We start from the raw sequence: 17,536 nt of genomic DNA, 5'->3' as shown, positions 1-17,536 counted from the left end.
GTTCCTGCAAAGGGGTGGCGGCTGATCAACATTGATTTAAGCCAGATGGATCTTTGGGACTTATTATTTCGGTTACTGCACAAGTCACTGTATGGTGATTGGAGATGGAAGTAGTGGTGAACAGGTTGAAGGAAATCTGCGTTTTCATGTTTATGAACTTTCTCTTGATGTTTGCAATTTTATGAGATAACTTTGTTGCATTTCATGTTTTTTTAAACATTATATGTTATATAGATTGAAGTAGCTGTGAATAGGTTGGAGGAGATCTGCCCTTCCTCACATGTGTGAAAGTGTATTTTTGTAGTGAATGTAATTGTTATATCTGCTCACTATTGGCGGAGTTATCACATCTAGTATAATATGGAAGACTGCAGCACTAGTATATAACATTCACACAATATAAATGTGAAAATATTGTGTATGTAAGTGTATATATCACAATGATATGGAGACTATTTCACAGATAACTAATGAAGAGAATTTATAATCAGCATATATAAAATTAGTGCAGAAATATTAGTACAAATTTAAAAAAAGTCCAAATAAAGAACGGTAATAATAAAATCTTCTCCACACCATAAGATCAAATCCTCCACCATGATGTTCAAAGGAAATCCCAAAGTACAATGGTGTCACTTTTAGTCAATGAAGTTTCCACAACATGAGTGAGACTTCTGTGACCATGAAAGTGAATCCCCACAACTGAATCCAAGACTTAGCAGAAGGTTGGAGGTGAAAGCCTAGAGGTCAGTGTGAGTGTGTATGGTCCAATCCCCATACAGGAATAATGAATGGATCACACCACCTCATCCACTTCTCATGTCACATTTAGTAATTGGGATCCACAAAAAGAGAAATCCTCCAATAGTGTAGATGATCGATCGTGTTTTATAAAGTCATCTCATATTAATGATTCCAATAAAGAGAAATGAGTTCTATTCATGTAGAGAATAGTTACATTCATTCCTGGGGGAGAAATTCATTTTCTTCTGGTAACATTCTTCTCTTCTTCTACAGATTGGATAATAATCACCTGACAGACAGTTCCTGCCCCCACCTGGCACCTGGAATAAGAAATAACCAGACACTGAGGACACTGAACCTGTCTGATAACAATCTGGAGGGTCCTCATTTCAGGGATCTGATGGAAGCTCTGACAACAAGCCGGATAGAGGAATTACAGTGAGTATAACAGGACTGACTGAGACAATAATATTCTGGGACAGTTTTATATCTAAACCACATAAATAATATAGAAATATGAGAATGTCATCAAATTCCATCTTTAGACTCCATAAGGCTCCATGCACACTGGGCTTATAAAAATGTCAGTTCCCTTGGCAGAAAAAACTTTCATATAGTTTATTGTACAAAGACAAGTTTAGGAGAGTTTTGCATTTTTTCTCCCAGAAAGCTCCAATCAGAAACACGAAGCAGAAGAGGTTTTTTTCCCTGCCTCTAAATGTTGAGCTCAAAATATGTCTGTAATCATCCCAATGTGTATGGAGACATAGGAGAACATGAAGCTGCTTTTACAGGCAGAACACAAAACTCCTGTAGTAGCAGCAATTTTTTAAGCCAGTGTGCATGGAGCCAAAATATCCAATCCTGGACTGTTACACTATATTACCAAAAGTATTGGGACACCCACCTTTACACGCACATGGAGTTTAATGGCATCCCAGTCTTAGTCTGTAGGGTTCAATATTGAGCTGGCCCATTCGTTGCAGCTAAAACAGCTTCAACTCTTCTGGGAAGACTGTCTGCAAAGTTTAGGAGTATGTCTATGGGACTGTTTGACCATTCTTCCAGAAGCACAATTGTTAGGTCAGGCACTGATGTTGGATGAGAAGGCCTGGCTTGCAGTCTCCACACTAACTCATCGCAAAGGTGTTCTATTTGGTTGAGGTCAGGACTCTGTGCAGGCTAGTCAAGTTCCTCCACCCCAAACTCTCTTATCCTTGTCTTTATGGACCTTGCTTTGGGCACTGGTGCGCAGTCATGCTGAAATAGGAAGGGACCATGCCCAAACTGTTCCCACAAAGTTGGGAGCATGAAATTTTCCAAATTGTCTTGTTATGCTGACATCTTAAGCATTCCCTTCACTGGAACTAAGGGGCCAAGCCCAACCCCTGAAAAACAACCCCACACCATAATCCCACTTCACCAAATCATTTGGGGCAGTGCACAAAGCAAGGTCTATAAAGACATAGTTGAGCGATTTTTGGGGTGGAGGAACTTGACTGGTCTGCACAGAGTCCTGACCTCAACCCAATATAGAACACCTTTAGCGTGAATTTGAGTGGAGTCTGCAAGCCAGGCCTTCTCATCCAACATCAGTGCATGATCTCACAAATGCACTTCTGTAAAAATGGTCAAACATTCCCATAGACACCCTCCTAAACCTTGTGGATGGCCTTCCCAGAAAAGAAGAAGCTGCTATAGCTGCAAAGGGTGGGCCAACTCAGTACTGTACCCTACGGACTAAAGGCCCATACACACGATACAAAAATCAGTAGTAAAATTTTGTCCAAATGATCTGACGATTTTTGGATCATTAGTATTGTGCCTTCGATAGCCGATTCTGATTTTTTGTCTGAGAAAGCTGGATGTGCAAACTATAAAATTTTTAGGGTACGTGAACTCAGAAATGAAAGAATACATACAAAACTATTCAACACATTACATCACTTCTGAAGTTGTATTCTGTCAGATGAGAATTTTCGTATGGTGAGTAACCTCTTCACTTTCCATATGAGACTAGCATGCTACAAAAACAGACGAACGGTTGTCAGAAAATCTGATGGTGTGTACGAGGCTTAAGACTGGGATGCCAGCAAAGTTCATGTGCTTGTAAAGTCATACGTCCCAATACTTTTGGTAATATAGTGTATGTCTAAACTACATGAATCAAATAATAATAATAATGGAGGTACTGGGAGGGGAAATGTTGTGGTTATTGTTTTTATGTATCACCAAATTTACAACTGCTTATAAATGTTAAAGGTACTGTGCTACTGTCAAACATACATTATCAATATTGGATGTCAATGTGTTCTATGCTATCAAGGGTGACTATATCTGCTCTGCCAGTCTTGGTCCAGTCGTGGTCTGCCATATATGCCCTATACCCGCCATGAGTTCTTTAAAATTTCTCACGTGGAATGTTAGAGGCCTGCGCAATAAGATCAAACGCACAGCAGTCTTAACATTTCTCAAGTCCCAGCGCGCTGACATCCTTACATTGGTAGAGACTCATGTCACGGGCCACCTGCAGGCTTCTCTTAAAAAGCCCTGGATAGGTTGGGCATACCACGCCACCCACACCTCTCACTCCAGAGGGGTATCGGTCCTGATTGCAAAAAGGGTGCCGTTTGATCTAGTGCTGCTCCAAACAGACCAGCAGGGCAGATACGTGTTTATCCATGCCACCGTTAACGGATCCCCCATTCTGATTCTAGCTTGTTATGTCCCTCCCCTTACAACTCAGCAGTAATTAAGGAGGGCCTTGCCTTTATGGCACATTACACCTCTGTACCGGCAGTGTGGATGGGGGACTTTAATATGACCCTTATTCCCACTCTGGACCATATGGGCACACTGGACCCCCCCTTAATCCAGCGGCCCATACCAGATTGTACCGCATACTGACTGACTTTGCCCTTGTAGATACCTGGCACCACAGGCACCCACATACCAAGGTCTTCTCGTGCTTCTCAGCCAGCCATAACACGATGTCACGCATCAATTTTATTTTAATCTCAAAGTCCCTGATACCTAAACTAGGAGACGTGGGCTTTGCTCCGAGAATCCTCTCGGACTACGCTACCTATTGGGTTACGCTCCAGCTCTTGAAGGTCTCCCCGGCTCCCTCATGGCGGCTAAACCCATTTTGGTTAACCACTCTGCAGAAGCAGGGTGACATCCCTGCGGAACTACAACACTACTTCACAGCTAATGTGAACTCTGCTACGTATGATATAGTGTGGGAGATGTTTAAGCTCCATGCCCGTTCCTTACTCTCCTTGCGTATCAATAGACTAAAACGATCCTCCAATCTTATTGTCCAATAGGCTGCTGAACACCTCCAGGTGCTGGAGGAGGCATTCCATCGGGACCCCTCGCCCAGCACAGCCAATAACCTTAGGATTCAGACAGGACAGGTCTCTCAACTGCACATTGAGAAAGCTAAACAACGCATCTTTTTCTGTAAACAAAGGGTATTTGAGCATGGAAAAAGATCGGTTAAACTACTTGCATACCTTGCCCACCTAGAGTCTCGTCCCCCAGTGGTGGTGACGTTGGTCGGCCCTCAAGGGAACAAAATCACTGACCCACAACAAGTGGCGGAGGAATTTGGGAAATTCTACCGCGCACTTTACACCTCCAGAGTCACTCACACTCCCCAAGACACCAAGGACTACCTAGCGGGTTAAATTCCCTAGGTTGACTAATGACCAGCTTGAGCTCCTTGAGGCCCCCATTACTAAGGAGGACATTTCTGGAGCTATCTCCTGTCTGGCCACATCAAAGGCCCCAGGACTGGACGGCCTACCACTTGAGTTCTATGCCACCTATTCTGGCATTCTAATCCCTAAACTCTACGATCTATATAAATCTATATTTGATTCAGGAACCCTGCCCCCCTCTATGAGAGAAGCCCAAATTATAGTAATCCCCAAGCTGGGTAAGGACCCCAAATACCCGGAATCATATAGACCCATCTCCTTATTGCAGGTAGATATTAAAATACTAGCTAAGATTTTGGCCTCATGCCTTAACCAGGTCATTCTGTCATTGATCCACCCGGATCAGACAGGTTTTATGCCAGGAAAAAACACAGCTATGAATATACGCCGTCTATTTATGAACCTCCAGGAGTCCCATGAAGAAATTGGCTCGAGGGTCATGGTGGCTCTTGATGCCGCCAAGGCATTCGACTCCATGGAGTGGAATTACCTGTGGGAGTGCCTCTTGGGATTTGGATTCGGCCCCAAATTTATTCGCTGAGTTCAGCTCCTATATCAATCCCCGAGGGCCAGGGTATTCGTGAATGGCTGGCTTTCCGACCAGTTTCCGTTAGAGAGGGGGACCCGACAAGGCTGCCCTCTTTTCCCCATGCTCTATGCATTGGCGGTGGAGCCATTGGCTATTATGATTCGAGCAGACACTAGCATCCGAGGCCTTAAGATAGGGAGTCTGGAAGAAAAGATTGGAATGTGTGCCAATGACACGCTCCTATATCTGGCGGATTTGGGTCCCTCTCTCGTCGCAACCCTACTCTCCATAGAATGGATCGGTGGTCATTCGGGTCTGAGTATCAACTGGTCAAAATCATAGATCCTTCCGATTGACCACTCTCCCCCCCACCCACCTCCTTTCCTTTGACTCTCCCAAGAGTCTCCCTGATCAAGTACCTTGGAGTACAGGTTACCAGATCACTCAGACTATACACACCTGAACATTGAACCTCTATATGCGCTAATTAAAACTAAGACACAGACTTGGGCCAGATTACCTCTGGGTGTAATGGGGCGCATTAGTTTAGTCAAAATGATACTTCTCCCAAAGATACTCTATTTGGTATGGCTTGCCCCTCTGTATATCCCACAAATTTTTTTCAAAATAATTGAATCCATTCTTAATTCGTTTGTATGGGGCCACAGTAGACACAAATTAGCATGGAGAATCCTAAAGAACCCAGTGACAATGGGGGAGCCGCTCTTCCAGATTTTCAGGACTATTACTTTGCCTCCCAACTGTCCCACCTCTATCTTTTTGAAAAAGATGAGCTACCAAGATGCCAAGCGCTACTCTGCGGGCGCCCAGGTGACCCAGCCCATGCCCCACTTCAGGCAGTCCTTAGAGCCCCATCGACAAGAAGCCCCTCCCAACACAAAGCGGACATGCTGACTCATCACCGTAGGGTATGGTGGATGACACTACTAAAACTCGGGACCCCACAGGTTCACTCTCACACCCCCTTCTGGTTCAACACACACCTACCAGAATTAATGTCTATTCCGGACCCGGAGGTGTGGATATGCCATGGGGTCCTATACCTGTATCAGATCATGACCACTACGGGACTTAAAACACTCCAAGCGCTAAAGGACGAATTTTCCCTTCCCAATTGCCTTCTCTTCAGGTATCTACAACTCCGTCACGCTATACGAACACAGTTTACTGGTTCCAACCCATCTCTGGCAGTCCCCTCTGTAGTAGACATAGTCACAGGTACTGAACCAGCTAAACTGATTTCTACCCTATACTCCTCCATTCGCCTCCCTAGTACTACAGCATTGGTCTATACTGCCAAGACTGGGTGGGAGGTGGATGTTGGAACCATTAACAATGAGGATTGGGATGAGATTTTGGAGGATGTGAAGAGTTTCCCCCAAACTGTCAGACCGCCTCACGGAGTTGTACATTATACACAGGACGTATCTGACTCCTCAGAGGATAGCGCGCTACAAACCCTCATACAACCTGGGGTGCTGACTATGTGGTCACACAACAGGCTCTTTCTATCACCTTCTATGGCCCTGTCCAACCATGCAGGGGTACTGGACACAGGTGGTTCGCTTCCTACATGACCAAATGGGCTCCCCGGCCACTTTAGACCTGAAGATGTGCCTGCTTGGTCTAATACCAGACTTAGACGCTGATAAGCCCCTTCTCACCCTCCTACACGAGACACTATTCATGGTGAGAAAAGAAGTAGCTCGCAATTGGCTGCAGGCCCAGCCCCCTACAATCCAGTGTTGGAAAAAGGGAATTAATGATACTCTCCCATACAGAAAGTTGATATATGTACATAGAGGGTGTCCGCAAAAGTAGGAGAAGGTTTGGAGTAGATGGTTAGCAGATGGTGAAATGTGTACCTGATATGTTTATTCCTGCCCCCCCCTTTTCTCCCCCCCTCTCTATTCTCCTCCCTCCTGTTCTGGACTAAGTACTGGCCCTACCCCGGTGGACCTTTGGTTTTACATCACGCTGACACTACAATGTGTGTATGTATGTATGTATTATTGTTCTGGCCATGTTGGCACACACAGATGTATGTACCATGATTACACTTTTCAATAAAGTTGGTTTTCCAATTAAAAAAAATTATGGAGATATATTTCATCTCCTGGTTGTCTCTTTATATCACCAATATCAGACAGTTCTCTAAAGCTGGATATAAAAATGTAAAAAATGAAATATCTGCACTAAAAAACATGAACAACTTTGTGAAAATCGAATGAATGAAAACCAGCCGCCAGCAGGAAGTCTGATATAGAAGTACAAATAGTATAATATAATTCTATGTATAGAGCCCTACACTTAGTGACACATTGGGGGTTATTTACGAAAGGCAAATCCACTTGGCACTACAAGTGCACTTGGAAGTTGCAGTTGCTGTAGATCCGAGGGGAACATGCAAGGAAAATAAAATACAGTATTTTAGTTTGCACATGATTGGATGACAAAATCAGCAGAGCTTCCCCTCAGATTTACAGCGAATGCACTTCCAAGTGCATTTTCAGTGCAATTTCAAGTGTATTTTGTACTTGTAGTGCAAAGTGGATTTGCATTTTGTAAATAACCCCCAATGTGTGATGAGACAAATGAGAAATCTGCAACCTACAATGTGACCGAATACCAACACTTCTAATGTAGATGTGATAACTCCACCAATAGTGATCAATAATAAATTAAATTCACTACAAAAATACACTTTCAGACATGTGAGGAAGGGCAGATCTCCTCCAACCTATTCAGTTACTTCAGTCTGTATAACATATAATGTGCAAAAATACAATATCACCCGAAGTATCCAGACAATGGCCGCCATCACATTACATAGAAAGGAAAAAGCCTCCATGTCACTGCCTAGACTCCATCATACACGGCTGCAGTCCGGAGCGGTGTGTGCTCTAAGTTCTGTGTATACTCGTGTATATGATGGAAGTGTACAATCTGTGATTCTATATATATTTAAGGATTATGCACTATGGAGGCTTTTTCTTTTCCATGTAATGTGATTGTGGCCATTGTCTGGATACCTCGGGTGATATTGGAGATACTACCTGGAGGTCTGACATACCGTGGCACAGTCTGTTCTCATCGGAAGTCGGCTTGAGCGGAGTGGCGCTGCTGAAAGAATATAAACAATTTTTTTTTTTTTTTTTTAATTGTATTTTTTATTGAAAATAGAAAGATAACAAGAATACAGTATCTTACACTTGTACAAGTGTTCATAGAAACAGTAAGTTTGACATATGAGACAAATCAAAAACAAGGGACGGGGAGAGAAGGGTGGAAGGGAGAAGGGAGGAAAAAAAGAGAAGGAAAGGGGGGTGGGGGAAGAAGGAGGGTGGGGCATAATAGTTCAGCATATTTATTATGTCTTCAAAAGATTATCAGTTATTTGCAGTACAGATCCGTAAATGCCACTTTCAAATAACCAAGTCTCAGTGAGCCGGGGGCGTGGGAATTTCTTCCTTTTAGAATTATATGACATGGTTTGGTCGATTAATTTGAGCATTTAAACTCATCGTAAGAGGGCGTGGAGTAGTAATCTGAATTACGCAGCAGTATTCAGTTTGGAGCGGTTCCACAGATCCCAAATCTTAGAGAATTGGGGCATAGTATCGTGGACTATGGCTGTAAGCTTTTCCATACGGCTGATATGTTCTAAGTTCTGCAAAACCTGGGTGAGATCGGGCGGAATATGAGATAACCACTGTGTAGGGATGGCTCTTTTAGCCGCTAGTAAAATGAAGGTGGCGAGCTTCTGAGCATGTTTAGAAAGTCCAGGAATCGGTAACCCTAATAGGAAGTACAGAGGATCTAGTGGGAGGGAAATCTCAAACAAGTCTTGGATGAAAGACTGTATTGTCAGCCAGAATGGGCTAATCAGTGGGCATTCCCAGAAGATATGAAAATGAGAACCTGTATCTCCTCGGCATCTCCAACAGACCGCAGGGGCCGTGGGGTCATATTTATGTAGAATTTCAGGCGTTCTATACCAGAAAAGCAATATCTTATAAGCCGTTTCCTTCTGTTCTACACAACGCAACGTCTGAGAGACAGCTGCCCATATTCTCTGCCACTGTGGGAGCAATATGGGATGTTTTAGCATTTGCGACCACTTCCGCATATAGGAATGGGAAGATTCTGTAATGGGTACCGATTCCTGGAGTATTCGGTATATGTCAGAGATTAAATGGGCCTGGTACGGGCCTTGTGCGCATAAAAGTTCAAATGGGGTTGGCTTGTCGAGACTTAGGGTGGGGGATTTGGAAGCGAAATAATGTCCGATTTGGAGATAGGAGTGGAAAAGTTGTTTGGGAATCTGGTGCTGTTTCTGCAATTCCGCGAACAATAGAAGTTTCCTGGTGAGAGGATGCACTATGTTGTGGAGCTGAAAAATACCAGCTTGGGACCAAGGAATCATCCTATCATAAGCCAGGCTGTCCGGGATATCTGGGTTAAACAAAATGTTTATCAAAGGAGGGCATTGGGAGGCTAGAGAGAACAACTTTAAGCATTTCCTCCAGACATCCAGGGAGAATAACATCGGGGCTAGACAAATGCTGCAAAGTGGGCCCATGGAGGTTTTAAGGTCCGTTCAGAGCATGGCACAAATATGTGCAGGTCTGGTGATGCTCATCGCAATTTCTGCCCACACTGTAGGGGCTTTCCTGGATGACCAGGTAATAATCGGTTTAAGGTGTGTAGCGTAATAATATTTAATCAGATCTGGGGCTCCCAGACCTCCGCGCCATCTTGGAGCTAACATCACCGGACCTGCAATCCTATGTGCTCGATAATGCCATATAAAATTAAGAAAAGTTCTCTGAACTGCTTTTAGTTGGGACATAGGGACTGGGATCGGGAGAGTGTCAAAAAGGTAGAGGAGCCTAGGCATCACCGACATCTTCAGGACATTAATACGGCCCAGAAGTGAGAGGGGAAGCGAATCCCATTGCTTCAATAGCCTATCAATGTCGCGAAACAGTGGAGGGTAATTAGCCAAGTATAAGGTTGAATAGGAGGGCGTGACATTAATCCCTAAGTATTTAATGGAATCTGTACACCAGTGAAAGGTATAATTATCTTGCAGTAAATTGAGAGCAGAAGAGTGAATATGTATGGGTAAAGCTTCAGTTTTACTTGTGTTAATCTTGTACCCTGATATGGAGCTAAAGTCTTTCAGCAGGGATAAGAGGTTTGGGAGTGAGATGTGGGGACTAGTCAGCGTCAAGAGGATGTCATCTGCGAACAGGGACAGTTTGTATTCCCTGTGGCGTGGACATACCCCTCCTAATGTCTGGGTGTTTGCGGATGGCCTCTGCTAGGGGTTCCAGGCATAGAATAAAAAGAAGAGGCGACAAGGGACAGCCCTGCCTGGTGCCGTTACTCAAAGGGAAGGAGAAGGATAAATAGGATGCCAATTTTGACCTGAGAAGAGGGGCGGGAATAGAGGGCTTCAAGGGCTGCTACAAAAGGACCTGCAAAACCATATCTAGAAAGAGTGGCCAACATATATGGCCAACTAAGTCTGTCAAAGGCCTTTTGAGCATCTAAACTAAGGACCAGGGCTGGGCGGGAGGTTTTGTTCAGTAGATCAATCAGGTCTATCGTGCGCCTGGTATTATCTCCTGCGTGATGGGTTTGTACAAAGCCCACTTGGTCTCTATGGATGAGTGTAGGGATTATATGGGTCAGCCTGTTAGCCAGGAACTTTGTAAAATTTTTATAGTCTGAGTTTAACAACGCTATGGGCCTATAATTGTCTGGTAGGGAGGGGTCTTTACCAGGCTTTGGAATGACCGATATGTGGGCATGGAGGAATTGGGCGTGTGGAGTAGAACCTTTAAGTAGGGAGGTATAGAGTGAGATCATATGGGGGCTCAGGATAGGAAGGAAGGTCTTGTAATAGGAATAGGGTAGCCCATCTGGGCCTGGAGCTTTTTGGCTAGGGAGCTGCATGATTACTTCCTCAAGTTCATCGAGTGATATGGCTGAGTTCAGGGAAGCAAGATGATCAGGAAGAAGTTTAGGTAATTTCAAATGCTTAAAGAAGAGATCGAATCTCTCTTTTGTAAAGTCATAATTTGGGTCTGTCTGTAGGCAGTTATATAAGTTATGGTAGAAGTCTCCGAATATCCGTGACATAGTCAGGGGACAATATGTAAGTGAGCCATTGGGTTGTCGTAGAAAGTCGGGAGAGGGTTGAAAGGGGCGTGGCTTTAACCTATTTACCAGCAGCTTATGAGGTTTATTAGAGAATTCATAAAACTTCTGTTTAGACCACAGAAGAGACTTGTCTATTTTGCTCATGGCTAAGGATTTGAGCCGATTGCGCAGGGAGACGACCTTCCAGAGCCTGTCCACCGTGGGGGAGGCCAACAGCAATCTCTCTGCCCGGCGCAAGTCAGTCATAATGGCAGAACGCTGGGATGCCGCGTCTTTTTTAAGGCGAGACCCCAGCGCTATACACTGTCTGCGGTAACCAGCCTTGTGGGCCTCCCACAGGGTGGAGGGCTCCGTGACCGAGTCAGTATTAAGTTGGAAGTATTCTGTGAGACCATTTGTTAAAAGACTCTTAGTTTCTGGAGAATGGAGGAAAGTCTCATTCAGTCTCCAGTGACATGTCTTAGGAAAGGTAGATGAAAGGTGGATATCCAGTTGGACTGAAGAGTGGTTGGACCATGTGATAGGGTTGATTTCAGAGGAGACCGCTGATGTTAATAGGGGCGAGGAGATAAAGAAATAATCTAATCTGGAATAAAGCTTGTGGGGATGTGAGAAAAAGGTGTACTGTTTATGAGTAGGATGTTTTATCCTCCAGATGTCTAACAAACGCCTAGATCTTATCAGCTTACGGAACGATTTGGATAGGCGAGTGGCTCGGGGTGGGGAAGCTGAGGGAAATAGAGTGCATCTATCTCTGTCTGACGACATCATCATATTAAAGTCTCCTCCTAATATCATAAACGGTTGGGCAAAGCGGTCGAGAGTGTCAAAGACTGAGGACAAAAAATTAAGCTGACCCGAGTTAGGGGCATAAATGTTAACTATGGTGAGGGATTTAGCAAGTAGGGAGCATTTCAGGATAATAAACCTTCCATGAGGGTCTAAATGGGATGACGTGACCTTTAACGGGCAATGCCGACTAATCAGTATAGCAACACCCGCCTTACCCGACGGGTCAGATGCCAGAAAGGAGGTCGGGAAATGTTTGCTAGCAAACTTAAGTGAACCTCCAACACGGAAGTGGGTCTCTTGGACCAATATCACGTCCGCCCTGGAGGTTTTAAACTCCTTCAGAGCCAGCCATCTCTTTTGAATGGAATTTAATCCTTTAACATTATATGTTAGGAGTTTTAAAGCCATAAGTCAACCAAGGACCAGAGCATGGCAGAAAACCTCACAAGTGCAACAAGTAGGGTATAACAGTGGACCCAAAACAAATATATAATACATAACAAAGCAATGTGCATGACATAAACATCGGTGCAATCGTTCAAAAAAATCTGTACCAGAGGTAAGTATAACCAGTGGAAGACAGGGAAAGATCCCAGTGTCCCACCCAGAGTGGAAAAAACGTTCCAGAAAAGAAAAAGGGGAAGGGGAAAAAACGGGGGTAAAATGAGGGGTCGGAATTTAACGACCAACCAAGAGAAACCTGGATGGCTCGGCGCCACCAGGGAGCCCAGGTCAAAGCCATGGGTCAGAAGTGGAGATTTGTACATCTCCAAAACATGCAAAAAGAAAAAAGGAGGAACATGGATGGGGGGAGTCCCCCGTCTCTCTCCGAAATAAATAGGGTGCCCCCAGCGTGAACAGGAGACCTCGGTTGTGTAAGGAAAAAAAAAAAGGGGGGGAGCTATACACATACATGTACAGACCCCCATAAGTGTGCAACCGTACACAAAAATACACAAACAAAACATAATACTATAGTTTCTATCAGACAAAAATATCACAACCTGTTGAGGGAAGAGGAATAAAATTTAGTTAAACTGGAGGCAGCGGCAGATAAGTCCGGCCACCTACCCCACTGGTCAAGGGGTAGATCTACCCTCTAGGGGGCATTGACCACCCATAATAGCACTTGGGTGTCAAAGTAAATAAGGTATCCAAAGTGAGTCAGGAGGGGACAGTTCAGGTTGGGAGCCTGGAGGCATGACCTTTCCGGGGCGTATAGTTAGATTTGGACGTCTTCTGTCGCACCGGGGTCCAGATGCGGCTCGGAGCCAGCGGAGGCTTGGGCGTAGCTGGAAGAGGCTGAGAATCTTCTTCTGGAAGAGGTGGAAGCCCCAAGTTGCGAAGAAAAGAGTCACATTCTTGCAGATCACGTAGGGAATATTGGATGCCGTCTTTAGAAGCGGAAAGACGAAAAGGGAAGCCCCACCGGTAGGCCACTTTGTGAAACTGTAAATGCAAAGTCAATGGTCGAAGGGTTCGCCTCCTCGCCAGGGTAATGGGTGACAGATCACTGAAGATTTGGAGCTTGGAGCCTTTAAATTCAACTCTAGACTGGTTGCGAGATGCTAGCGTCAGGGTTTCTTTGCTGTCATAATAGTGAAAACGCACAATCACATCTCTCGGGTTGGCCCCCAAAGGAGGTTTCGGAGCCAGCGATCGATGTGCTCTGTCTAGGCGCCAGTCTATGTCTGGGACATTAGGGGCTAAAAAGTTGAAAAGGCTTAGGAGGTAGTTGCGCAGGTCTTTGTCTTCCACTGTTTCGGGAATGCCTCTGAACCTAAGGTTGTAATTGAGTCACGGTATTTTTAATGGTGGTATTGTCTTCCTCGAGAACCTGGACATATTGCACCATTTCGTCAAATTTGTATTCCAAGGAGTCTGTGCGTTCACCCAGCTGATCAATCTCCCCTCTCAATTCCTTGGCTACTTTCCCTATCTCCTGTGCAATGGTATGGGTGATTGCTTGTAAGAGGGAGTGTAGTTTAGTGTCCAATAGCTCCGCCGTTAGGGGGGGAGATGGGGAGGATGAGAGCGAGGAGGTGTCATTGAAGAGCATGTTGGTGCACATGTCAGGCTGTTCCGGTGGGACCTGTGAGCCTTCAGAAGCCCCCGAGGCATTTTGAGAGGGTTTGCTCAAGTAGCGGTCCATAGCCGCGGAGGACTGTGATTTTATAGAAGAGGAATAGGTGCGTCGTTGGTCCCCAATTTTGCCCATGGGGCGTGTGGCCGGTTGAAATGAGTCAAAAAGGAAACACCCGTGTCTGTAAAAGCTCACATGAAAGAAAGACGGGAGTCACGGAGAGATGACGGGGGAGCCAGGTCCCGGCCTTAGTAGTCTATCACATTTGTAGACCTTATGTGGCTAGTATGAGCTGTTCTGGGTTTGCTTTTCCCCTTCTTTTGGGGGGGAGGTAGGTGTATAGGTTCGGATGAGGTGTCAAGCTTCCTCAAAACTGTAAAGGAGGGGAGGAGAGGGTGTAGTGCCACCAAGTTGTAACGTCTCTGATAGCTAAATGTCCAGATTTAGTAAATGTGGAGCTCGGAGCACACCCCCAGCGGGGGGTAACACACACCTGTTGTTTAGAGAGTACGGTGGATTGCGAAGCACATCAGTTCTAGTAGGAATATCTGCAGCAGTATGAAAGGTGGGTGAAGCAAGATGGCCGCCGGATGTATGGCATAGGATGGAAAGCCAGCACAGGTCTGAGGGCTGCAGAGTATCTGAGAAGCCCCTGGCTGCTGAGAGGTGGTTCAGGGGTGAAAGTAGCCAGGACACTTAGGCTGAGGAAGTCTGGTAGGGAATGGGGGGGATCTGTTCAGATCTGGGAGTGGTGGGCCTAGGGTGTGCCAATATGGCCACTGCTCCTCTCACCTGCCCTCCATTTTTCGGGCTCATCCGCCGGTCCCTCCGTTCCTGGAAAGGTGGCCCTCGGGGCTCCGCTGTCAGGGGGCTCCCCGGGTGGTCCTCGGATGTGGTGGGGGATCCGCGGAGCGCCACAGGCCGGCGCTAGGCTCACGGACCCGGTAGGCCTCAAGATGGCGGTGCCGCGCCGTGTAATGCGGCCGGCCGCGGACCGGGATTCGGCGTCTAAGGTGTCCGATATTGAAACTGGACTGTGCCCCTCACTGTCTGCACCCGCGATGTGCGGCGTGGAACTTCTGGGGAGCTCGCTGGGCGAGGATGGCCTCGGATTCATAAACAATTTTTTAAGATAACTTTGTTGCTCTTCATGTTTATTTATTTTTGCATATTATAAATGATACATATGGAAGTAGCTATGAATAGGTTGCAGGAGATCTGCCTTTATTTACATGTATGAAAGTGTATTTTTGTAGTGAATGGAATTGTTATATCTGATCCCTATTGGTAGAATTATCACATCTAGTATAATATGGAAGACTGCAGCACTAGTATATAACATTCACACAATATAAATGTGAAAATATAACAATAAAAGTGAGACTCCTCATCACAAAACTCCCTATAAGTGTATATATAACAATGGTGTGGAGACTATTTCACTGATAACTAATGAAGAGAATTTATAATCAATTATATAGTTATAAAATCTTCTCCACACCATAAGATCAAATCCTCCACCATCATGTTCAAAGGAAATCCCAAAGTACAATGGTGTCACTTTTAGTCAATGAAGTTTTCTCAACGTGAGTGCTGCTGATCTACTAGCAAGTGACTGTCCTACTGGTAGCTTGTGCCTCTTGGTGCAACCACCCTCTGTGCCACCTTCAGGGGTGGTCTGCGCCGAGTCACAACAGCAACCACTCTCAGCATCTTGGCCTCAGTGAGTACATTTATATGATAACAATGGTGTCACTTTTAGTCAATGAAGTTTCCACAACATGAGTGAGACTTCTGTGACCATCAAAGTGAATCCCCACAACTGAATCCAAGACTTAGCAGAAGGTTGGAGGTGAAAGCCTAGAGGTCAGTGTGAGTGTGTATGGTCCAATCCCCATACAGGAATAATGAATGGATCACACCACCTCATCCACTTCTCATGTCACATTTAGTAATTGGGATCCACAAAAAGAGAAATCCTCCAATAGTGTAGATGATCGATCGTCTTTTATAAAGTGATCTAATATAAATGATTAAAGAGAGATGAGAGAAATGAGTTCCATTCATGTAGAGAATAGTTACATTCATTCCTGGGGGAGAAAATCATTTTCTTCTGGTAACATTCTTCTCTTCTTCTACAGATTGTATAATACTCACCTGACAGACAGTTCCTGCCCCCACCTGGCATCTGGGATAAGAAATAACCAGACACTGAGGACACTGAACCTGTCTGGGAACAATCTGGGGGGTCCTCATTTCAGGGATCTGATGGAAGCTCTGACAACAAGCCGGATAGAGGAATTACAGTGAGTATAACAGGACTGACTGAGACAATAATATTCTGGGACAGTTTTGTATCTAAACCACATAAATAATATAGAAATATGAGAATGTCATCAAATTCCATCTTTAGACTCCATAAGGCTCCATGCACACTGGGCTTATAAAAATGTCAGTTCCCTTGGCAGAAAAAAACTTTCATATAGAGAGTTTATTGTACAAAGTTTAGATGAGTTTAGGAGAGTTTTGCATTTTTTCACCCAGAAATCTCCAATCAGAAACACGAAGCAGAAGAGTTTTTTTTCCTGCCTCTAAATGTTGAGGTCAGAATATGTCTGTAATCATCCCAATGTGTATGGAGACATAGGAGAACATGGAGCTGCTTCTACAGGCGGAACACAAAACTCCTGTAGTAGCAGCAATTTTTTTTTAAGCCGGTGTGCATGGAGCCAAAATATCCAATCCTGGACTGTTACACTATTTTACCAAAAGTATTGGGACACCCACCTTTACACGCACATGAACTTTAATGTCATCCCAGTCTTTGTCCGTATGGTTCAATATTGAGTTGGCCACCCTTTGCAGATATAATAGCTTCAGCTCTTCTGGGAAGGCTGTCCGCAAAGTTTAGGAGTGTATCTATGGGACGTTTTGACCATTCTTCCAGAAGCACATTTGTTAGGTCAGGCACTGATGTTGGATGAGAAGGCCTGGCTTGCAGCCTCTGCACTAATTCATCCCAAAGCTGTTCTATCAGGTTGAGGTCAGGACTCTGTGCAATCTAGTCAAGTTCCTCCACCCCAAACTCACTCATCCATGTTTTTATGGGCCTTGCCTTTGGCACTGGTGCACAGTCATGTTGAAATAGGAAGGGGCCACCCCCAAACTGTTCCCACAAAGTTGGAAGCATGAAATTTTCCAAATTGTCTTGGTATGCTGACATCTTAAGAGTTCTTTTTACTGGAACTAAGGGGCCAAGCCCAACCCCTGAAAAACAACCCCACACCATAATCCCACTTCACCAAATGATTTGGGGCAGTGCACAAAGCAAGGTATATAAAGACATAGATGAACGAGTTTGGGGTGGAGGAACTTGACTGGTCTGCACAGAGTCCTGACCTCAACCCGATATAGAACACCTTTAGCATGAATTTGAGTGGAGAATGCGAGCCAGGCCTTCTCATCCAACAT

At 44.9% G+C, this 17,536-nt stretch overlaps 2 protein-coding genes across 2 annotated transcripts in view; both read left to right on the top strand.

Annotated features, from left to right (window-relative positions):
* Positions 1-17,536, top strand: part of LOC143942631 (NACHT, LRR and PYD domains-containing protein 12-like) — a 1,996,551-nt gene that overhangs the window by 1,191,422 nt on the left and 787,593 nt on the right. The gene's annotated exons all lie outside the window — the stretch shown is intronic.
* The window catches only part of LOC143943387 (NACHT, LRR and PYD domains-containing protein 3-like), a 218,393-nt gene that overhangs the window by 180,309 nt on the left and 20,548 nt on the right, over positions 1-17,536 (top strand). Inside the window, exons 7-8 of the mRNA XM_077465121.1 lie at positions 1,018-1,182; positions 16,207-16,371. Of these exons, the coding sequence (XP_077321247.1) occupies positions 1,018-1,182; positions 16,207-16,371 (330 nt within the window). The remainder of the gene's footprint in view (positions 1-1,017; positions 1,183-16,206; positions 16,372-17,536) is intronic.

Source organism: Lithobates pipiens, unplaced genomic scaffold (assembly GCF_037356315.1).
Source record: "Lithobates pipiens isolate NorthernLeopardFrog02 unplaced genomic scaffold, aLitPip1_a1.2 Scaffold_30, whole genome shotgun sequence".
Lineage (NCBI taxonomy): Eukaryota > Metazoa > Chordata > Amphibia > Anura > Ranidae > Lithobates > Lithobates pipiens.
The sequence above is the reverse complement of the archived record's forward strand: the minus strand, read 5'-3'. Positions and strand labels throughout refer to the sequence as shown.